The sequence below is a fragment of the Triturus cristatus genome, chromosome 12 (assembly GCF_964204655.1).
Source record: "Triturus cristatus chromosome 12, aTriCri1.1, whole genome shotgun sequence".
NCBI classification, from domain to species: Eukaryota; Metazoa; Chordata; class Amphibia; order Caudata; family Salamandridae; genus Triturus; species Triturus cristatus.
In genome coordinates this window covers 119,652,575-119,674,631 of record NC_140595.1, presented here as the reverse complement: position 1 = coordinate 119,674,631, position 22,057 = coordinate 119,652,575, and the positions used below count along the sequence as shown (strand labels likewise).

Here is a 22,057-nt window from a genome sequence, read left to right as displayed (position 1 = left end):
GAACAACAATACATGTTGAATAAGCGGCACCATTATTTACACCCATCACGCGGGCGGTCACGTCTCCTGCTGACGGTTTCAATGCTGCAGAACACGACCTACCACAACAGCCCCTCCCCCAGCGCACTAACCTTCGCCATATTGGACCGGCTAGTGTTCCCCGAACGGCCAGGGGCCCGGAGCAACCAGCCCTAGAAGCATCGCCAGGAAGCATTAGGAGTCGCCAAAAAAGTGGAGGGGGTGGGGCAAATCCCGCCTAAATATCACCCACGCTGCCTCCTCGTAGAAACCCCCCTCACCCCTGGCAGGTAAATATCTCTGGAAGTCCCGCGTGTTACCGGTAACGGCCAGCAGGGGATCGAGGCCCAGACTTGGCTTCCACTGTGGGGTGGGGGGGAGCAGGGGGCCGTACCCCGATGCTAGCAAAGCCACTAGGTGCCAGAAGGAAGCTGGCCAGCGGTCTTCCCGCCCCCAGATCCCCCCCCCACACCAGCTGCCGCACTCCGCCCATATTCTGGCCGGGAGAGGAGGGCCCGTTCAGAGTTTAGGATTATGCGGAGGGACCTGGAGATTGGGCACCCCAGGTAATGGCGAGGCAGTTACAACCGGGCCCACGCAGCCTTTAATACCTGCTGCCGGGCGAGGCCTCCCCCACATGAGGAAAGTGCCATTCCTCTAATGTTTCACTCGTACACCACAAGCGTTGGAACAATGGTGTTTAAACACATAGCCTTTACCGTCATAATGGAAGACCTTAACCCCTAGCCACCGTGACACATGAGGATTACACCCCGCCCGTTGGCACCGCCTGCCCAGTCATGTTGGGACCATGTGAGGCCCGACCCGCTGACGGGCGAGGCCTCCCCCACATGAAGAAAATGCCATTGCATGTAATGTTAAACTCGTACACCCCAACGTTGAAACAGCGGTATTTATTTATTTTTTTTGCATCTTTTATATAGCGTGAACTCAACCCGAAGGTATTGGAGCGCTGTACATGAGCACCGTATTTCCATTACATATTCAGGCATGGGGAGATTAAGTGATTTGCCCAGGATCACAAAACGCGACCTCGAGGCTCGAACCCTGGCTTCCCGCACCAGAGTCGGCGGCTGCACATGAGCACCGTATTTACATTACATATTCAGGCACTGGGAGATTAAGTGATTTGCCCAGGATCACAGGACGCGACCTCGAGGCTCGAAGTCTGGTTTCCTGCACCAAAGTCGGCAGCTGCACATGAGCACCGTATTTACATTACATATTCAGGCACGGGGAGATTAAGTGATTTGCCCAAAAACACAGGACGCGACCTCGAGGCTTGAACCCTCGTATCTTGCACCAAAGTCGGCGGCTGCACATGAGCACCGTATTTACATTACATATTCAGGCACGGGGAGATTAAGTGATTTGCCCAAAATCACAGGACGCGACCTCGAGGCTCGAACCGTGGTTTCCTGCACCAAAGTCGGCAGCTGCACATGAGCACCATATTTACATTACATATTCAGGCACGGTGGGTTAAGTGATTTGCCCAGGATCACAGGACGCGACCTCGAGGCTCGAACCCTGGTTTCCTACACCAAAGTCGGCAGACCAGCAGACAGACCACATCCCCTCCCCAAAAACATACGGGCTGCAGATAGGGGCTTGCGGGTCCGGGGGGGGGGGCCTGCGGTTGACCCGGCTTGCCTCACAGCTCCCGCACATGTATAGTCCAATCTCCCCCCCTAGCCCCCCCCCACCTGCGGCCGCAAAGTCCGGAATCGCCACCGGAGCAACTTACTTTTTGGGGCGATGCACCTCTCTACCCGTGTGTAACCGCCGCTGCCCTCTCCCCACCCAAGGTGCCTCCAGGGCAGCTGGCGGGAAGGGGAGGCAGGTGCTGGACATAAATGTTCCAGGCCCCCTCCGGTTGCCCGATGCATCTCCGGCCGAGGAGCATTCCGGTGCCTGGCTCTCACAGAAACCCGCTCCGTGAGCTATTCCCCACCCCCTCCCTCGGCGGACCGGGAATGGGCAATGGCCTATACCGGCCGCACATACTAGTGAGGGGAGGAGGGTGGGGAAGGGGATACACTCACCGGAGGTCGGATCGGCACGGACTCATGGAGAGGCGGGGCAGACGGCGTGTCCTCCCCTCCTAGACCCCCAGCAGCCTCCAGCCGAGGCTGGGCTGCCCACCAGGATCCCCCGAAAGGGGAGATACGGCATGGGGGATGGGGGGCAGGGCCTACACTCGCCCCCACCACGAGGCACCTCCCGAGCGAGAGGTAGCGACGGCGTGTCCAAGGCATGAAGAGAGGAAGGACAGAGGGTGGGGGAGGCCTATATACCCCCACCCTCGTTCCTCGAGCCCCGGAAGTGACGCGCCCTGCGCGCCGCAGCCACTGGCTGCTAGGAGTAGGGGGACACCCCCCTTCCCCTAGCAGAAGGGGGGTGGGCTGGTGCCTGGCTGGCACTAAGAGGCCCGCCCTTCTAGGGCGCCCTGCGGGCGCCAGGGCAGCCGCAGTGTAGGCTCACTCACCACAGTGTTCACAGCTGGTGGTGCATGCTTTCTGAAGGCAAGTAAAGACTCTCTGCTAATGCAGGGAATTATGTTTATCAAATGAACTGATACTGCAGTCCAGCCAACTACAAGACGAAGCACATGCGACCACAGAACTCCACTGGCTAGACACCTCCAAGGATTAGTTGTATTCTGGTTACGCAGGGAAGCATGAGAACTGGTTTGGTGCTAGTGAGCACCATGTTGGGTCAGAGGTGATGATGCAGTAAGGATGACTGGTTGGAGCATGCAATGTTATCTGCCAGTGCTCCCAGACCTGGCAGGGGATAGAACATTAATACTCAGTATCACTCATCGGTGTCACATCTTTAATTTATCAACATCTTCAAAAGCACGTGTGGGGAAAACCAGGAATGATTACAGGTGCCACAGAAGAAAGTTGTTGTTGCCGCAAACCCATCGCAGGTGATAGGGGAGAGCAAGATAAAAAGTCTGTCTCTCCAACCAAGCAGATGAATATCCATTTTTGAAGACTCGCCCACCATGAACGGCCATGCCACAAATGTACGCCTTCTTTGCGTACAATGTACAGTTATTGAGGCTCTCACACAAGAAGGATCCCATACAAAATGTTGATGGGTCTTGGACGGGATGGTCTCAGCCACAAAGTCAAATGCTACAGAATCTTCAGTTGGTAGATACGTATTGTAAAGTACCTCAAAATTGGCATTTGAGGACAAGAAAGCTGGAGGGCCAAGGGAGTGGTCTGGGGATTTTTACAATGCGATCCATACAAGTTTCTGAAACAATGGAAGCCAATGCAGCAACAAAAAGATGTTCCTTGTATGCTGGGGTTTTGAGGAGAGGTGCCAATCTTGAGCGGAGGTTCCTTAATGTTTTTTTTGTTTGTTTCAATCTATTTTATTGTTTTCAGCATCAAAACAAAACAGCTGTACTTTATCTGGTACAGTGTGTCACATCTTTTGGTTACAATCATTGCACACCTGCAACAAAGCATATATTACTACTACATCGATGATGTAGGGTACTGTGCGTGTCATAGGTGCTCATACCTCTTCATTCAGTGAGTGATTCTGTTTTGCGTGCTTACAAACACTAGTAGAGCGCTTTGCCTGTGGGTTGGCCGTGTGTGTACCAATACTGGGGTTGTTAACTGAGAAGGCGGGAAATGATATCGAGGACAACTAAAGTATAACTGGGGCAGGGTTTACCTTGGAGTAGGATTTCTAATCTGTTGGAGCAGTGTCCCTCGGATCTCTGCAATATTTGGGGTGAGTATGCATCCGTTTCTTCGCATATGGGCTCTGCTTGGTGTGTGCTCAAGGGTTGTCTACATGGCCACGTCTGTGTCGGTATCGCGACTGTGACAGGACCCCTTAGCGTTCACACTAGGTCTGTTTTAGGGCATGTCTGTCGCGATCTCAGGTGCAGTCCCAGGGGCCTCGTCCCTGTCCAGCAGTTCTTGTAATATTTTGTCCCCAGTGTGCTGCAGTTGGTATTTTGCGCAATCCCAGCATGTCATCTCTACGCAGCGCAACACTTTCTGCCTTGGCCCACACTTGTAATTAGCGTTCCAAGCAAGCACAGTTGGGTTCAGAGGAGCATCATCTTACTGTGATAAATCGTTTTGCAACGATTAATCCCAATGCGATAAACCAGGAGGTTACTTTGGTGTTAGCATAGAGGTGCAGTATACAGGTTTCCCAGTTCAGAGGTATCGTGCGGTTTGTGTAGCGACTCAAGGAGGACACCACTGCTTCCCAATACTCCCCCAACTAAGTGCAGCTCCACATCATGTGCAACATATCCGCATCTGCCAAACGACATCACTGGCAGGCAGCATCTGCGATATTATAGTATTTAAGGATTTTTGCGGGGGTTAAGTTTTCCCTTTGGGTAGTATAATCTCGCATTAGGCGAAATCTCACATTGTGCAGGACATTATTCAGCCCCTCCAGTACCCTGCTCCACTCCGTGTCCGTGAAGGTTCGCTGTAGATCGCCCTCCCAGCGTGTCCACAAGGGGAGTAATGTAGTCGCTGTATGGTGCCCGAGGGAGGCAATGAACCATTAAATCAGGTGTCACCCCTCCCCATGACATGTAAATATTGGATCGTCAAGTGCATTGGGGGTTCTCGTGACGTCACCCCAGTGTTTATGGAATGCGGCTATGATTGTTCAGTGCATGAGGAATTGCCCCGGCTTCTGCTATAACATCTGTATGCTATGCTGAGTAATAACTCTGGCGGGTTTTCTGCTTATTGTTGGAGTGAAATATTGAGAGAAGGGTCTGAGGGGTCAGGGGCGGTAGATGTGTTGCAGTGTCAGACAGTTCACACTCAAAAAGCCACGGGCTACCCATTGCAGATGCGATCCTAGGTAGTATTGTTCTATGTGAGGAAGAGCGAGCCAGTCTTGGTTTGTCAATAAATACAGTTTCCGGAGGGCAACTCTATTACGGAATGCCTCCCAGATGAATCCCCTCATCACTCCCTCTAAAGTTCTGAAGAAAGCTGGTGGAATGTATAACAGAAGGGGTGCAGAGACAGAATATTGTGTACAAGATATAGAGTTGCACAAATATCGAATCATTAATATCGTGGGTCAGAAATATCAACAGCAAGAATATCGCGGTGAAGAATATCTATTTAAGGTAAGTAAAATTGATTTAAAAAAATGTTCAATATCATTTGGAAAAATATAGTTGTGAAAAAAATTGTTTTTTAATATTGTTATGTATGTTAGAATATATTTTATATGTATGTGATGGTTTTTTTTGTATAAGAATTGTTTGTATTTTTAATACATGTGTTAAATTTGTAGTAGTCATTAATTTTATTTATTTGAATTTTGCGCTTTTAGTTCCGTAGCGGGTTGTGGGTTTATAGGGGAATAGGGTGGGAAGTAATTTAATTATATTACATTTATTTAAAAAAATAATTATTTGAATTTTGCGCTTTTAGTTCCGTAGCGGGTTGTGGGTTTATAGGGGGGTGAAGTAATTTAATTATATTAAATGCATTTAATATTTTTTCTTTATAATTTGTTTAACTGACATGTTATAGTGTTAAATGTGTAGTTTATTCTTAATTAATTGTTTATTAATTAAAATTCATTGGAATTAATTATAATAATTGTGTAATTAATTTTAGGTGTGTGTTGTGGTGTTTATAGGTGTAAAGGCTGGGAAGTATTTTATTTTTAATTGATGAATCAATAATTGACTGTTAATTTTAATACATTAATTGGTAATTAATTATGGTAATTGTGTAATTAATTTTAGGTGTGTTGTGGTTTTTATAGGTGTAAAGGGTGGGAAGTAATTTGTGTTTAATTAATTATATATAGTTGGTAACTGATATTAATTATATCGATCCCCTACAAGGTTAGGAGATCATCATCAGGACTACGCAGTAAAGCAAATGCCTGGGAAGTGGCTCTGAAGAGGCTTGGCGGAGTGGGTCTTTGCGGTAAAAACAGTGGAAGTATACCCGGAGGGTAATCCAGACCTTAATTAGGCTGGGAGGGCCAGCAAAGGCATGATGCCGGATCACGGGCCGCAGGGAACTGGGCTCGATGGCGAGTTCCGTAGTAGTTCAGTAAGGTTACTCCGGGTATACTACCACCGTGGTTACAGCGACAGGACCCCTTTGATAACTACCCCGCTGGATTCCCGCGGTCTCCTTCCCTACCTGAGGATTCCTTCAGGCAATTCGTAGGCTCGGCCCGACCACGGACCACATACTTTCTCCGGCCGCCAGTTTTTCCACACTGCTGCCATTCCGTGATTTCACGTCTTCTTGCACTTACACAGGACCCACTCCTCCAAGCCTCTTCAGAGCAACTTCCCAGGCATTTGCTTTACTGCTTAGTCCTGATGATGATCCCATAGACCGCTGTCTCTTAAAAATTACTACTACCCTTGGTCCCTTCTGACTATAAGGGCTCCCTTGTTTCTTGTTCTGCATATTTGAGTATTGGCATGCAATTAAATAAACACCTGTTTATAAGTCCAATTCCAAAAATTCTTTATTTCGGCCATATAGACCATAAAAGATGCAATGCAAACATTACAAACATTAAAACATTATTTTAAAACACATTTAAATAGAGTCCGCTCTCCCAGCGAGGAGTGATTTAAAATTGCATTAAAAAGTTCAAGGGGCTTCAGACGATTTTTTCTTTCTGATCAACCATATGGCCATAAGAAATTTGGAAACAGCGAACACAATGTGGCCCAGGGTGCTAGTTTTCAAAATCCTGTATGCCTGTGCATACTCTCTGAACCCCAGGTTCTTACAGAGCGGTGCTATCCAGTATTTTCTGGGCCTTTGGTATGCAGGGCACACAAACAAGATGTGGGGGTCATCTTCCACATGGTTGTTACAGCAGGGACATGTTTTATCGCCCCCATTTGTCCACTTGGAGGTGTATGAATTAATAGGTAGTGTGCTAAGCCTCCATTGAACATACAGTTTCATCGCCAGGATGGGAAAGATAAAATCCATAAAAGGTTCAAAAACATAAGAATTTTTGGATTCAAAAAATCGCAAAGTTAGGGTGCCGCTATTTCGAGCGTCCATCAAGTGAGCAAGGGACCTGGCTTTGTAGATTTGTGCCAGGGCTTTGCGCGAGATTGTTTGGCAGCCTCGCGCGGGGTCCTCCCACAGGACACGGAGATTGATGGCAGACAGTTCATTTTCCACAAAGGTGAGCCAGGGGATTTTGCCGCTGCGGTTTAAACTCATGACATGGGTGAGATCCTCCCTATAATGATGAAGTTCGTCCGTAGACCAGAGCCTGTGCCAGAACTTCACTGGCTTTGACACAAGCTCCTCTGCAATAGGGGGGAGACCCATGTCCATTCTCAGAGGCTGAAGTGGCGTGGCACTTGGAAGGGCTAGAAGGCGCCTTAGAAAACTATTTTCCACTGTTGATAAGCCCTTCACCGCTTTGTATCCCCATAGCTCACTGCCATACATGGCCGCAGCCTTGGCCTGGGTCTTGTAAGTTTCAAGGGCCGGGCTTATGGGCTTGAAGGAAGAAGTATTAGCCACTTTCAGGATTGCACCCGACAGTTGGGATAATTTAGCCTTAGATCGTACTATCTGTCGGTCCCATGCTAAATTTTCCTGCAGTGTTACCCCCAAATAAATGAAGGTGGACACCCTCTCAAGGCTGGCGGTCCCCAGGGTGGGATTGGGCCTAGTTTTGGTTGGTGGGTTGAAGATCATGAACTTGGTCTTTTCTGTGTTCACCTCCAACCCATGCTGATGACAGAAAATACCAAATCCATCCAGGATCCTCTGAATCCCCATGGGGGATTTTGAAAGGAGGAGGGTGTCGTCGGCAAACATGATTGCCGGTACCTTCCTACCTGCCAAACAGGGGGCGTCGTTGTCCTTGACGTTTTCCAGGTGTGAGATGACGTTATTAATGAATAAGCAAAACAGGGTCGGTGCCAAGACACAACCCTGCCTCACACCTCGACGAACAGGAAACCTGGATGAAAGTTTGCCATCTTTCCCACACCTGACTTGCGCATAGTTGTTCTCATGCAGCCTGGCTAAGATGTTAAGTAGCTGGGGGGGAATTCCTAACTTTTCCAGCACCTCCCAAAGTTTCCTGCGCGGGACTAGGTCAAAGGCTGACCTCAGATCCACGAAGACCATGTACAATCTCCCCCCCTCGATCCTCACCGTCTTCCAGTAGAGGAGAACGAGGCGGAAGATCTGGTCCATGGTCGACGTGTTTTTCCTGAAGCCAGCCTGCAGGGGACTCATGATGTCATTTTCCTCCACCCAGTCTAATAGATGGTTCAAAATAAGGCGCGCAAAAAGCTTTTGGGGAACATCTATCAGGCTAATAGGCCTGTAGTTTGCCGGACTCAAAGGGGACCCTTTCTTGTAAATCGGAACTATTTCTGCCCCAAGCCAAGAGGAAGGGACCGCCATACCTCCCAAAATAGCATTAAAAAGAACAAGAAAGTACGGGGCCCAGATGACAGGGTGGTATCTGAACAAATCACCGGGTAGCTTATCCAACCCCGGTGCCTTCCCCAGCGCTAAGCGCTCCAGTGCTAGCTTCACCTCCCCCAAGGAAAATTCCAAGGCCACATCTGGAAGGCAGGGGGACTCCACCACCATCCCCTCCGGCCAGAGAGTGGTTTCTTGATATAATGTCCCAAAGTGGGCCTCCCAAATAGAGGGGGCAATATTGGGTTCTACTGCGGATAGCAGATCCCCTGTTCCATTGTTTACCAGAGCCCAAAATTTTCTAGAGTCTTTGGATTTGAGGGCTTCAGACAGTTCATGCCAGTGGTTCCAATCCCACTCTGCCCTTGCGTTGGCCAGTGCTAACTTGTACCCCCTCCTAAGGGCTGCAATCTTCACCTTATCGCTACCCTCTTTAATTGCGGAAAGAAGCTCAGACTTAGTTTTCCTGCAAGTGGAGGTGTACCAAGTCGGAGCGCGAGTCTTTTTCCTTCTAGTGGGCAGGGCCGGATTGAAGACATCTGCAAGGTCCCTCACTAAGGCCTGGTGAATGCCAAATAGTCTCTCATTGTAGTCAGAGGGTCTAGATTGATTAATGAGAGCATCCACCTCCTGGAACCTGGGGAGTGCTATGCCATAGAGATTATTTATAGCTTCTTCTTTATCAACTAGCTTCCCCCATTTCACCCGGCGCCTGCTTGTAGTGAGTAGTATGTCTCCCTGGTCGACTCCAGAATCGGTAGTTAGCAGCCCTATAGCAGGGGCTGGGTGCTGGAACTCCAACAAAAGGGAATTGTGGTCACTGTCTGTCCTCGGGATCACTCTAAAATCTTGGACTTTGGGCCACAGGGAAATATCTATAAAAATGTAGTCCAACCTTGACTCATGGCCCTTTTTGTTGAAAGTACACACCGAAGGAGTGTCAGAGGGGGTGCGTCCGTTACACGCCCTCAGTGCAAAGTTCAGAGTGAGAGAGGTAAGTTGTACTGCCAGCGGAGACCAAGCTTTGGGGTGAGGTGTTTATAAGTCATAATTTTTAAAGTGCAAGCTTAGCAGCCTTTGCGATAACTGGGCTCCATTGCTAATCCTATGAAGACAAAGCATGAGCAAAGCCAATAGGTATAGCTTTTTAAAACAAAAACAATTTTGGCAACCTTGTTGCCTTGGGATTATGAAGAGTGAATGAATGAATGAATGAATGAAATGAAATTTATATTGCGCAGGACAATAACCCTCAGGTATCAAGGCGCCTAACAAAAAACCAGAAAATGATCAAAAGGAGGAGACAGGTACCTAAGGCTAGTACCAGTGGTCCATCAAGTCAGACAAAGAGCTTTTTGGCTTCAGTACCTAAGTAAGCATCATGGCCTTTTAAAGTGCCAATGCCTTGGCATACTACCCACTACCATTGGAATTTAAAATATTATGTGATTACCCACATTTCCATGGGATTTGAAAGGAACATCACGGTCATTGCCCCTGCCTGGATGTCCATCCCTTCCGCCACAGCCCTGCTCTGCAGTGTGAGGTTGCCTTGAGGAGGGGCTTTGCTCCTTGAGAAACACTGCTGTGCTCTGTGCATATAACTAACAGCACCTTTTCCCACGTCGGAACTGAACTATCCCATCTTCTGGCAGAACACTCCACTCCCAATCTGGCACCCTCCTACCCCCACCAAAAAATCTCTTTACAGAGAATGTGTGTGCCCAAGCGGTGTGGTGCCATAACTAATCTGGTGCCACCAGCCCCAATAATGCATCACATTATTGAGGGAAGGGTTACAGGCACCTACCTTCCTGTGACATTGTAGTGCCAGAAGAATTTAATTTAAATGTTTTATTTTCACTTTGCACTTGCAATTTATGTCTCCTTGTAGCTTCAGAGTGGAAGTGTAACAGCCTTGCCAGGAACAGAATGTGTGGGACGTACGTTTGAAAGCAAGAGAGAAATGTGTGTGATGTACTTCTCTGTCTCGGAGTTTAGTTTTATAGGCCGTGTTGCCCAAATGTGCATTGTTTTGGGCATTGGGAATTGAAGTGTGTAGTGCTATAGGCAGTGGGGCACAAATGTGCATTGTGTTGCACATTGGGAATTTTTATGAAGTTTTTACTATTGACGTTGACATGCCCTCATGCCATCTTGAATACTGACTCTGTCTAGCTTGAGCTTTGAGCACACAAGCCGGCCCCCAGATCATCCACGTTGTTTAGGTTATCCATGTTCAAGAGTGTTTTCTGTACTTTTGGAGATGCTTTCTACTTTCTCAAGCTTTGCTAAGATAAGGGGCTGGAACGTGTCGGAGCGCAGAAGAATACATGCTAACTTCTGTGTCTTTGGAATGCTTTTGGGAGTTTGGCCAACTGCAGTAAGTTTCCTTGGCGCAGAGGAGGTCTTCCCGAAAACCTCTAGTGCATTGAGATTATAAAACAGGAGTTTGTTGACTCGGAAAGCGGGATATTGGACCTAAAAGGACGCGTCTTGTTCAGTGTAGGAATTCCCAGCTTGCTGAGTCTCTTGGCTCCGACTGTGAATCCCTTAGTCTGGAGTGGGCTAAGATGAAGTTATTGCAGCCGGTGATGTATTTTCTTTGATTATTGGCATTGTGATGTGTGAGTGTGTCTGTGTGCACATTCAAGTCTCCAGAGGTTATAAACATCTGATGTATTTAATGTAAATTTCTTTATATCTTTTCGTGGTTTCCTTTGGTTCCTTGTGTCTGATTACTTGTATTCAACAGTGTTTATTTCTTGCAGAGGATGTCCAGTATCATTATCTGCTCGTATTTTATTCGATGTATTTTATTCCATGCATTTAATATTTGCATTTGCTTACTTTTAAGTGTCTTATCATTGCTTGTACATATGTAGGTATATACATTTATTTGTTATTTAATTTAACATCTGGAAAAGCCTTTCTGTTGTAGAGTGTTGCTAAAAAAAAAAGAAACATGCTTTATTCTGAAAACTGTCTTTTGATGTGCCTCATTTTATGAGCGTGAAATCCCTTTCCAGGTATTTTCTTTCTTCGCCCTGTTTGTGCCTCCTTGTGGGAGAGCTGAATTTTCTATTATTAGGGAGTGCGAAGCAAGACAGACATGGATCAGGAAATGGCTGGGTGGGGCGGCCATAAGCAGCCAACCTCATGCCACAGCCATCTCCTCTCACCTGAATCCCAGTGGCAGCCCAGTGTAAGGGACACTGCCCATCTCCGGGAGAGAATGGGGACAGCAGAGGGCTCAGATGACAGGTCTGCTCAGACACTCACACCCCATCAAAACATTCAGAGTCAGTGACTCTGAGCACAGGTGAAGAGCCACCACAAGGCCACAGAAGAACTGACAATGCATATGTGTCTGTACGAGTGTCAGAGCATTCCGTAGGGTAGCCGGCGAAGGGCAGGTATTAAGATTAAAGTGACCATCTCTGTCCAGGTCTTTATGGACACTGTTTCAGCTGTGGACTTCTGTGTGATAGCCTAATGACCTCTGAGTTTTGCTTTCATTGAACTAATTAGACTAACACACCAGAATTAAATGCTTGGTTGTGAAATGTTCAGGACTGCATATATTGTCTGCTGTGAGGACATCATCCTTGTTACCATGGAAGAACATGGGCTGCTGGAATGGAATGACGGGAGCAATACATGAAAATATTTGGCAAGAGATAGCACTGGATTCAAGGAAAGCTGGGAGTGCGTGCAGGTGGGGAGAAAAGAAAAGCAGAGAGGGAAAGTAAAAGCATGGTGTGAGAGCAGCAAGTAGAGCAAAAAAAGAACATAAATACACATTGACAAAGGCAAAGTAAGAGCACTGAGGTACAATGACTTAAAACAAGGGACAGAGATATCTATGATTACTTTACCTTGCCCCATGCCATAACTTAAAGGGAATAGTAATGGGACACCATAACCTTCCCTAAAACGCCATGGGATTGATTGAGAGCTCATCCAAGCGATGGGAAACCATTACAAATACATTTGAGCCAATGTCTGAACAGGTCAGGGCAGCCGCTCCCTCTTCAGCACTTCTTATATTCAATTTTTAAAGTTTTGGTTACATGAGCTCTCCCATACATCAAAAGCCATCTTTGGTAAGGCCCCAAAACAGCAGAGTATACCAGGGAACTCTTGGGCTCCAATTTGTTTGCCTTGTGTTACTGTAGTTTCCACTTCCTCTCACACTATGGAAACAAGAATACTTCAGGATATCTCCCCTTAACTGTTGACTATGTAGCAACCTCACTTGCAAAAAGAGGCACTTTTTAAAACAAGAAAATATAAACAAAATGTACGAATAACATGTTTTTTATTCAACTTAGACCACCATTTTAAGAGGATTCTACTTCTTCCATTATCATACTCAGTATAGCCAGAAACATGGCAAACTCCTGGTAGGTAATCTTCTTGTCACCATCCATGTCCATCATTTTCATAACTTCTTCCACCGCATTCTCGTCTTTCCCTGCGGCCTGCAGAAGAGAAGGGGTGGCAACAATCAGTAGCAAGTTCTATGCAATTGAAGTACAATACATTCTTGAAGCATGTCCTACTCCTTCACTGAAAGCAAGGATTGGAAGATGTGCCCTCACCCTCAGACATCAATATATTCAGGGCACAGAGAAGTCCTGCCCCTGGTATTAGTTTTGACCTGGCAGGACAGCCCCTAAAATGTGAGGAGTCCAATAGCACTGATTGCTCAATCCCCATACCCTGGCAGATTCTGTGGACGCATTTCAAATCTATGAGTTGATTTACCTACTCTGCCTTCTAGGTGGTTGCTCTTTCGAGGCATCTACAAATTGCTCCATCGAGCAGTTCGACTCATTTTCTCGTAGGCAGGGATCAAGCCTAAAGCTCTGTTCTTGGGGTTGCTGCCATCTGTCACCGGCAGCCTTAAAGGAGAACCTGCTCAGCTGAAGCAGACAAGAGCACTGCACTGAGTGTATTGAAGCTTTTGGAATCCCTCACTAGAGAGAGTAAGAGCTTCAAAGACAACATGAAGGTGGATTAATCCTGAACTACGGGCATTACCTGGGAAGCTTGCATTCCTGCATAAGAACCAGTTTTGTTAATTAAGGGGACCCCTCTCCCCTTTTAGCTTCCTTGGTTCTTTATAACCTCCATGAACCCACACCTCATCCAAGTGCACCAGTCGAAAGTTCCAAGACACCCTACAACTCATGCTGAATCTGCTGGGCCATGATGAGGTCCAGCAACAAGCCTGTGCTGCGCCAATACAAGATCAGTGGTGGAAGTACAGACCCCGCTCTAGATAGTGAAGACTATACCACAATGTTGCTTGTTTGAACACTTCGTTTGGATGGATGGTGCCCATATATCCTTGAGAAAGTATTTTCTCTACTTTTAGGACTGACTCAGGAGTAAATGCCTTGGAATGGTATTTTAGCCGGGCTTTTCTTCCTACTTCCTTCTTTCTGTGAATTTGCACATATGCTCAGGGTGTCTACAGCACATGTGGTTTCCAAAGACACTCCTAATGGAGAAATTTAGGACCTGACCCTTGGGCTGCTCTGTAGGCATGGTAAAAGAGCTAGATGTTGAATGTTATTTCTAAAGGAGACCATGGTCATTTCTGTCCAGCTGTGATGCATAACATCTGTACTATTCTTAAACCACAAGGCATGTTGGTAGATGCAATTCATCTTCATGATGAAATTCGGGTTGAAGTAGTGCTACATGTTGAAAAGGAGAGCATTAGGCGGGGGACCAAGCACAAGATAATCTCTACAGTGACACCGGTACCAACACCATCAGCCTTATTCTTTCAAGGAATCCTTTTTTCTAAAGTTTGCATACACAATCGTCCTGGGTAGACAGTGGCGAGGTCAATACAGCATCACTAAGAGAGGCATAAAATCCCAAAGGCACCACTAAACCTAGGACATTAAGAGGACCCAGTGGGCATCTGCTTGGTGGATGATTACAAGAATCTTTGGGCGAAAAAAAGTACAAATTGTTTGTAAAAGTCACATCTATGAAAAGGGGAAATAAACTTCCTACTATAGCCAATCTTCATTCCAGAATGTACTCACACATAAAGATGGGAACTCATTCTTTACAAGAAGCTGCAACTGGATCTGGTTGAGTTCGCCACTCTTGCCATCTGCTCCAGAGTATTTCTTGAAGGTCTCGAGCATGATCTCACAGTGCTTTTCCAGAGTCATTATAACTGGTGCTTCGATCTGTAAGGAAAGTGATACCGCAGTCAGTGTTTAGTCTTTAAAATGGCGAATAGTGTCTTTATCAAGCAGTAATGAACCAGACCATTAAGGGGGAACTACCTACAGTCCCCTCTCATCCTCTGGTCCAGCCCAAAATATAACTCTATAACTCCTCTTGATGCCTGGTGCGCTCCAAATAGGCCATGCCTAAAATGTAATTACTTTATTGACATATTGCGTGTTACGTGAAATTTCATTAAGTTTTGCTGGAAGGAGACTGGTTTGCACAAAAAATATACTAGCAGGGTTTTCTGCATGACCAAGTTTCCTATCTGGATCATACAAGACTGGTTTGTTTAAAAAGTCACGCAAGACACAGACAATCCTCTCATTAATTTAAATCGTTATTTTGCAAATTTTGCATTGGAAATTATAGCAAAAAGAGAATTAAGCAGTTTTGCTTCCCTAGTGTGAAAGACAGCTTCTGCCTACGTCTGTTTGTCAGTGTCAAGCAAAGTCCTTTCGTTTTATTTCCTGTACGATATGGTTCTTCATGTGGGCTTCTCCGAAGCAGTAGCGGCTCGTCCATAAAGGCAGAAGGGCCCCACCCACCTACCTTTTTTGCAGATATGAAGAGAGTCTGTCAGTCTGAGCAAAGATCAGTCTGACAGACATTCTTCATGTCAGGTCAGGTCAGGCAGCCAGGCACTTTACATGTGGTAAATGTGCTGGTGCCTGGCTGCCTGAGCTGAAATTTGCAGAGCTGAAGATGTCACAGCCCTGTGGGCGCGACCTCCTCAGTGTCATGTTAAGGATTTGGGGGGCCCCGGGCAAGACATATTTTAGGGGCTCCTGCAGGCACATAAAGAGTTGAAATATGTCTTTCCTGGGACCCCCAAAACCCTTGAGATGACACGGGGTATAGAGGCAGAGACAAAGTTAGAGGTAGGCAGATAGAGAGAGAGAGGTTTAGATAAAGAAATAGACTAGACAGAGGTCAAAGAGAGAAAGATCACTTTCCCAGGGGCCCCTTTGGAGGATGGGGGCCCCTGGGCAATTTCCCACTTTACATGTGTCTTAAAATGTCTCTGGACTGCCTTAGCCCAGCAAAGAGCTTGGAGGTTCTTACCCTCATGTCGAGGGGGTGCATCACAGCTATACTCAGACCTGGTCTGTTTAATTTTAAGCCCTGAAGTGCCCAGGGCCAACTGTCCATCAGTGACTCCTCGTCACAGAGTTGGGTGGGGTGAGCAATCTTCTGACCCCATCGCACTCTGTGACAAGTAAAGGACTGCTGCCTTTTCTCATTGGCTGACCCATAGCCAGGTCAGTCAATGATGAGACGGCAGTCCTAATTCTCCAGGACCCACCAAGCGTTCCCACTCACGACCTGAGATCACCGCTCCAGGCAAGTTTTTTTTTTAAAATGTTCAGTGCATGCATGTATGGGTGTATGCATAAATGTATGTGTATTTGTGTGTGTGTGCTGTGAATGGGTGTGTGCGTGTGTATGTGCTTGTGAGCGGTGGCTGAATGTGTGTTTGCTTGTGAATGGATGGTTATGAGTGAGTGGGCATGCAAGCGGGTTTGAGTATGTCTGGGCAGGTGTGGCCCACCTGCCAACCTGCTTGAATTACCAGCCACTGAGTTAAACATGAAACATGCCCACGACACAAAACACAAGATTACATTTGGATAAAAATGTCATGTGCAAAATCGATCTTTCACCGACAATCTGTAGTTCCATCTCATCTGCCTGGATTTACTGTCTTTGTGTGATCTTGCTCTCTCCATTGTTAAGTCTGACTCTGAGTGGATCACATTTCTGCTGTTTGACACAACCCACTCTCCCACAGCACCTACTGCAGATCAGACGTCAGTACACCAGATGCAATGCCTCCAAGTTGAGTTTCTTCAAGGTGGACCAGATGAGTAACATTTGGTTTAGCAACATCAACTGGAACATGGGTGTGTTAGAAGGGGTTTTGGAAGAGACTTATGCAAGCAAGCTCTTGGCCTGTGAGTGCTGTGTTGTTAATTTTGTATTCCAAGTTCCTTCCAGGAATAGAGGGCACAGTGCTGCTTAAATCTCAGAGTTAGAGACCAGAGAGAGCTGTGAGCTGCTGGTGGTTGGTTATCCTGGAGCCAGTTGTCCTCTGCTCCTGGGGCTGCAGTAAAGTCAAGTTCCAAACTAATGTGAATCAGTGTGGATTCTTCAGGGTCCTTCAACCCTGATGAAGGTAATACGGTTAGAGTCGTGAGCGGTCCATTATAGAGGTGGCTGTTCTTGCCTTGTTAATTTCTTTTGATGTCTTCAATAACCAGGATCGACATTGATGGGCGTGTCCAAAACAAATAAATAAAATGCTGAGCAACTAGTTATGAAGTCGTCCCCTGTTCAAAGTTCTTACGTTTATATGATAGTGACAGGACACAGATACGCAGTAGAATGGAAGCAGCCCCTCCCCCATTTTCAAGAGGGGACAGAGATCCCCCAGCTGGTAGGTGCAGTGTGTAACTAAAACTATCTGTGGGGAATGCCTTGAGGCCATGAGAACTCTGAGCCCTCTTTCTATGGGTTGTCTTGGGGGGCACACAAAGTGGGCGCCACCTCCTGTGCTTTGTACTTCCAGAAGGCGTGTTTGCCATTGAGCCTGCATCTGTTATACGGCCTGGGCACAGCAGCAAAAGTTAACTGTCTTTTCAGGGATCACGTCCCCATATAACAAAGGGATGGTCTCCTTGGGGTTGCTCCAGCATACATTTTAACCTGGCACAATCCATGTTAAAGAAAGGTCTGCCCAATAATATGCAGCCTCTTCTGTAACATTACAGTGCCCCAGAAGCACACACCACAGGCACAATGGTCCGTTGCATCCCCAGGGCAGACAGTACAAGAAACGTTTCTCTCCAAGAAACCCCTCAAACACTAGCACCATGGAAGATCACATCCCTATACAATCCTTTGGAGCTCAACTGGAAAAGGGTCCCCCATCACCCTGGCTGTCCATTATCTGCAACTGTTCTAAACCAAGAATTATAAAGCAGTCTTTTGCTTGCCAGCTATGTTGACCCTGTAGCATTCCCAATTGTTATATGGTGAAATAGTTATGTTAAAATGATGCTACAAGGTAGAAATTAAATATTTACAAAATCAAAATTAAATGCGGGCAGTAAAACAATGCCCACACACACGCCTATCCCAATACTGGTGGTGAAGGCTTCCTAACTAATCAAAAGATGTGTAATTTTTCCAGGAGCTTAAGTGTACATTATACAATACCTACCTGGTCTACCCAACGCTTTTTTTAAAAAAGACCCAGCATTCTGGTCTGTGCGCTTAACCTCGCTGTTTTCATACACACTAGAGACCGGCTCCATTCCAGATTCATGGCGAGGAAGTATCCTGCAACCAATACATAAATTAGGGGCTCGTTCTGATCCTTCCAACTACAGATTAATTGCTCTTATTGATGTTGAGGCTAAAATCTACGCAACTAATCTGCTGAAAGATCTAGTGGACTGGGTCAAACACACAAAACTGATCCCTAACACGCAAACAGGTTTTCGAGCAGGGATGGGCACCCTAACAAACTTATCAGCTGACACGCTCTTGGCCAACCAAGCAATAGTTATTTCAAAAATGTTGTATACCTGCTTTGTAGACCTCAAAGCAGCCTTTGATAAGGTCCCTAGATCCTTGCTATGGGCTAAAATGAAGACTTGGGGAGCCCCAACGAAACTATTAGACACAATCATTAATCTATACACACAAACATGGGTCCAAATAAAAATGGGGGATGGTCAAAGTTTAATTAATAAAATCTCGACCGTAAATGGCTTAAAACAGGGGTGTGTTTTGGCCCCCAGCTTATTCAACATCTACACAGCCGATCTAGACAATAACCTTTGCCTAGCACAAGGGGACCCCCCAAAACTGGGCAATGTTCGAACATCAAGCCTGCAATATGCAGACGACATAGTGCTGCTATCTCAAACGCCCAGAGGTCTACAGCGCTTGATAAATCAATTAGCACTATATACAGCTTCAGTTCAACTAATCATAAATTTCCGGAAAACCGAGGTTATGTGTTTTTCAAACTCACATAAAAAACAACCAAAATTTACCTGGACGATAAACAGTGATCCCCTGGACCAGGTGGGAACAAACAAATATCTGTGGGACTATTAGATCAACGCCTGAGTTTCAAGGAACATCTAGAACTAGGGAAAGTCAAAGCAAAACAGCTATTATTCGTATTTAAAATTTTGCAAAAAAAACTGAGCGACATTTCAACAACACATCTATTAACAGTCGTGGCGGCAACATTTTTGCCATCAATCACGTATGGTTCTGAGCTTCTAAACACAAAGGATGCAACAATTCTAAATACTGCTCAAACGAGCCTCTTTAAGAATCTATTTTTAATTCCGCGCCATATTCCACAAGCCTTGATCAGACTGGAATTCGAGTTAAAAAATCAGTTTTGATGGATTTTTACAGATAAAGACAGACAGAAAACAAAGTGTTTTTTTGTCTGCATTTATTTTTAAAAGTGGATAAATACAGAAAAATCTGCTTCTTTTAAGGTGCTCTGTGCTGTCTTTCAAGAATTATAGGCCAACAGCTGAGCAGAAGGACAGCATGGGAAATTAGAAAAACAGATTTAAATTTCATTAAATAATGCCACGTGTCAACATACATTTGTAGTATATTGCTAATATTAACTAGTGGAGTTTTGTTATATAATATTTGTCAGCTGAAATTGCTAAAACAAACTGACATCAAAGTATGAGTGCGCGTCTATCAGATAAATAAACATGGAAATGTACAGTTTTACAACTTAATTTATCCACAAAATAAATATGGATAAATACAGATAAAGTGGGCAAAAAATAAATATGGATAAATACAGACAGAAATGCAAAAAGAATAACTACCATAAAACGGGCAGCCCTACTTCTAATTGGAACCTTTGGGGTCTGTTCTGTCCCAGTCTTAAAGTGCTGTATCTTTAAGATTTAACAAGCAGCGTCCCTCCATTTCCCCAGTCTTAAAGTGCTGCATCTCAAAGATTTAACAAGCAGCGTCCCTCCATTTCCTGCATCTTAAAGATTTAACAAGCAGCGTCCCTCCATTTCCTGCATCTTAAAGATTTAACAAGCAGCGTCCCTGCATTTCCCCAGTCTTAAAGTTCTGTATCTTAAAGATTTAACAAGCAGCGTTCCTCCATTTCCCCAGTCTTAAAGTGCTGCATCTTAAAGATTTAACAAGTAGCGTCCCTCCATTTCCCCAGTCTTAAAGTGCTGCATCTTAAAGATTTGACAAGCAGCGTCCCTCCATTTCCCCAGTCTTAAAGTTCTGTATCTTAAAGATTTAACAAGCAGCGTCCCTCCATTTCCCCAGTCTTAAAATGCTGCATCTTAAAGATTTACCAAGCAGCGTCCCTCCATTTCCCCAGTCTTAAAATGCTGCATCTTAAAGATTTAACAAGTAGCGTCCCTCCATTTCCCCAGTCTTAAAGTGCTGCATCTTTAAGATTTAACAAGTAGCGTCCCTCCATTTCCCCAGTCTTAAAGTGCTGCATTTTAAAGATTTAACAAGTAGCGTCCCTCCATTTCCCCAGTCTTATAGTGCTGCATCTTAAAGATTTAACAAGTAGCGTCCCTCCATTTCCCCAGTCTTAAAGTGCTGCATCTTTAAGATTTGACAAGCAGCGTCCCCCTATTTCCCCAATCTTAAAGTTCTGTATTTTAAAGATTTAACAAGCAGCGTCCCTCCATTTCCCCAGTCTTAAAGTGCTGCATCTTAAAGATTTAACAAGCAGCGTCCCTCCATTTCCCCAGTCTTAAAGTGCTGCATCTTAAAGATTTAACCTACAGTGTCCCTCCATTTCCCCAGTCTTAAAGTGCTGCATCTTAAAGATTTGACAAGCAGCGTCCCCCTATTTCCCCAATCTTAAAGTTCTGTATTTTAAAGATTTAACAAGCAGCGTCCCTCCATTTCCCCAGTCTTAAAGTGCTGCATCTTAAAGATTTAACAAGCAGCGTCCCTCCATTTCCCCAGTCTTAAAGTGCTGCATCTTAAAGATTTAACAAACAGCGTCCCTCCATTTCCCCAGTCTTAAAGTGCTGCATCTTAAAGATTTGACAAGCAGCGTCCCCCTATTTCCCCAATCTTAAAGTGCTGCATCTTAAAGATGTAACAAGCAGCGTCCCTCCATTTCCCCAAAGCCGGAAGCAGAAAGAAAGCAGCTCTTTGGGTGCTGATTAATGTGTTAAAATGTCAAATGCCGCTGGTGCCGATACCAAAAACGTCAGATGGATCAAATGCTTTGTTGGTTTTTGCCAGCACCCACTCATCTTCATGGCTCACCCAAAGAAAACACTCTAGAGCCAGGCCTGGAAGAAAGAGAGGTTCCCTCTCACAGGGGCCTTTGCAAGTCGGGGAACCCGAGCGAGGTCACATTTTGGCCATGTCTCTGCATGGCATGAGGGGAGCCCAGAATGCCGGCTCCTGCCAGCCCACGGCGTCTGCGGTGCCCTCGTGCTCTTCCCGCCTTCAGCAGGTTTGTGACGCGCACTGATAGCAAATACTGGTTCGAATCTCATTCCATATTCCCGCCACAGATACGGGTATAAGCCAGTCTTATGTGAATTCTGGCCATAAACAGCATTTCCAGCCACAAGGCGCCCCCCACGCACCCAGCCTCCTTGTAATGGGCGCCAAGGAGAGAGTCCGGACAACTGCGCATGGACCTTACCTCACCCACGAGCCGGAGGAAGAAGGCGCAGGCGGCTGGCACTGGAAGGAGGTAAACTGCGATGTCCTGCAGGACTATTTAAAGCCCTCCCAGACCCTCCCTTTTTACTCCAGGTAAAAGTGGCCCTGCCTGTTTGAAACCGAACATGTTTGAACAAACAGTAAAAATAAAAACTACACATTTCAATGACCTCTTTGTGATCTCACATTGTTTTTGGAATGGTGTGGGCAGTTTGTCGACCTATCCGTTATCACCCGAGGATGGAATTTCTCGACCACGCCTTAAAAGACAAAGAGCAACCCGTGGGTGTGCTGTGGGACGTTTGCTTGCTTTTGTGGTACTTACTAGTTCTGTTTGCTTATCAAAGAAACGCATTGATCTCTTCTTCTCTGGGAGTAACGACCCCCCTCTGTGATGGACAGATGGAATCCTTCCGTGCACCCCCCAGCCCCCTACAGTGCCTGGCCTCCAGTCACGAGGGAGAGCCTTGGGCGGGTATTTGGTTTCAGACTGAAGGCCGGCCGGTGTCCTGAAGTCCTATAGAAGAAAACCAGCTTCTTACCTTAAATACGGTTAGCATGACTTCTGGGAC

At 46.1% G+C, this 22,057-nt stretch overlaps 1 protein-coding gene across 2 annotated transcripts; it reads right to left on the bottom strand.

The window, feature by feature from the left end:
- Positions 1–12,808: 12,808 nt before the first annotated feature.
- LOC146772827 (protein S100-A4-like) lies at positions 12,809–21,530 on the bottom strand. 2 transcript variants are annotated; one of them, XM_085637483.1, is made up of 3 exons: positions 21,466–21,530; positions 14,573–14,722; positions 12,809–12,988 (listed from the first exon to the last, which is right to left on the bottom strand). In XM_085637483.1, exons 2-3 carry the CDS (start codon positions 14,702–14,704, stop codon positions 12,848–12,850), a joined length of 273 nt encoding a protein of 90 aa, XP_085493609.1. In that variant the 5' UTR covers positions 14,705–14,722; positions 21,466–21,530; the 3' UTR covers positions 12,809–12,847. The 2 variants fall into 2 exon arrangements, with proteins under 2 accessions (XP_085493609.1, XP_085493610.1); XM_085637484.1 differs by lacking the exon at positions 21,466–21,530 and adding an exon at positions 18,830–18,927.
- Between the last annotated feature and the right edge of the window lie 527 nt (positions 21,531–22,057).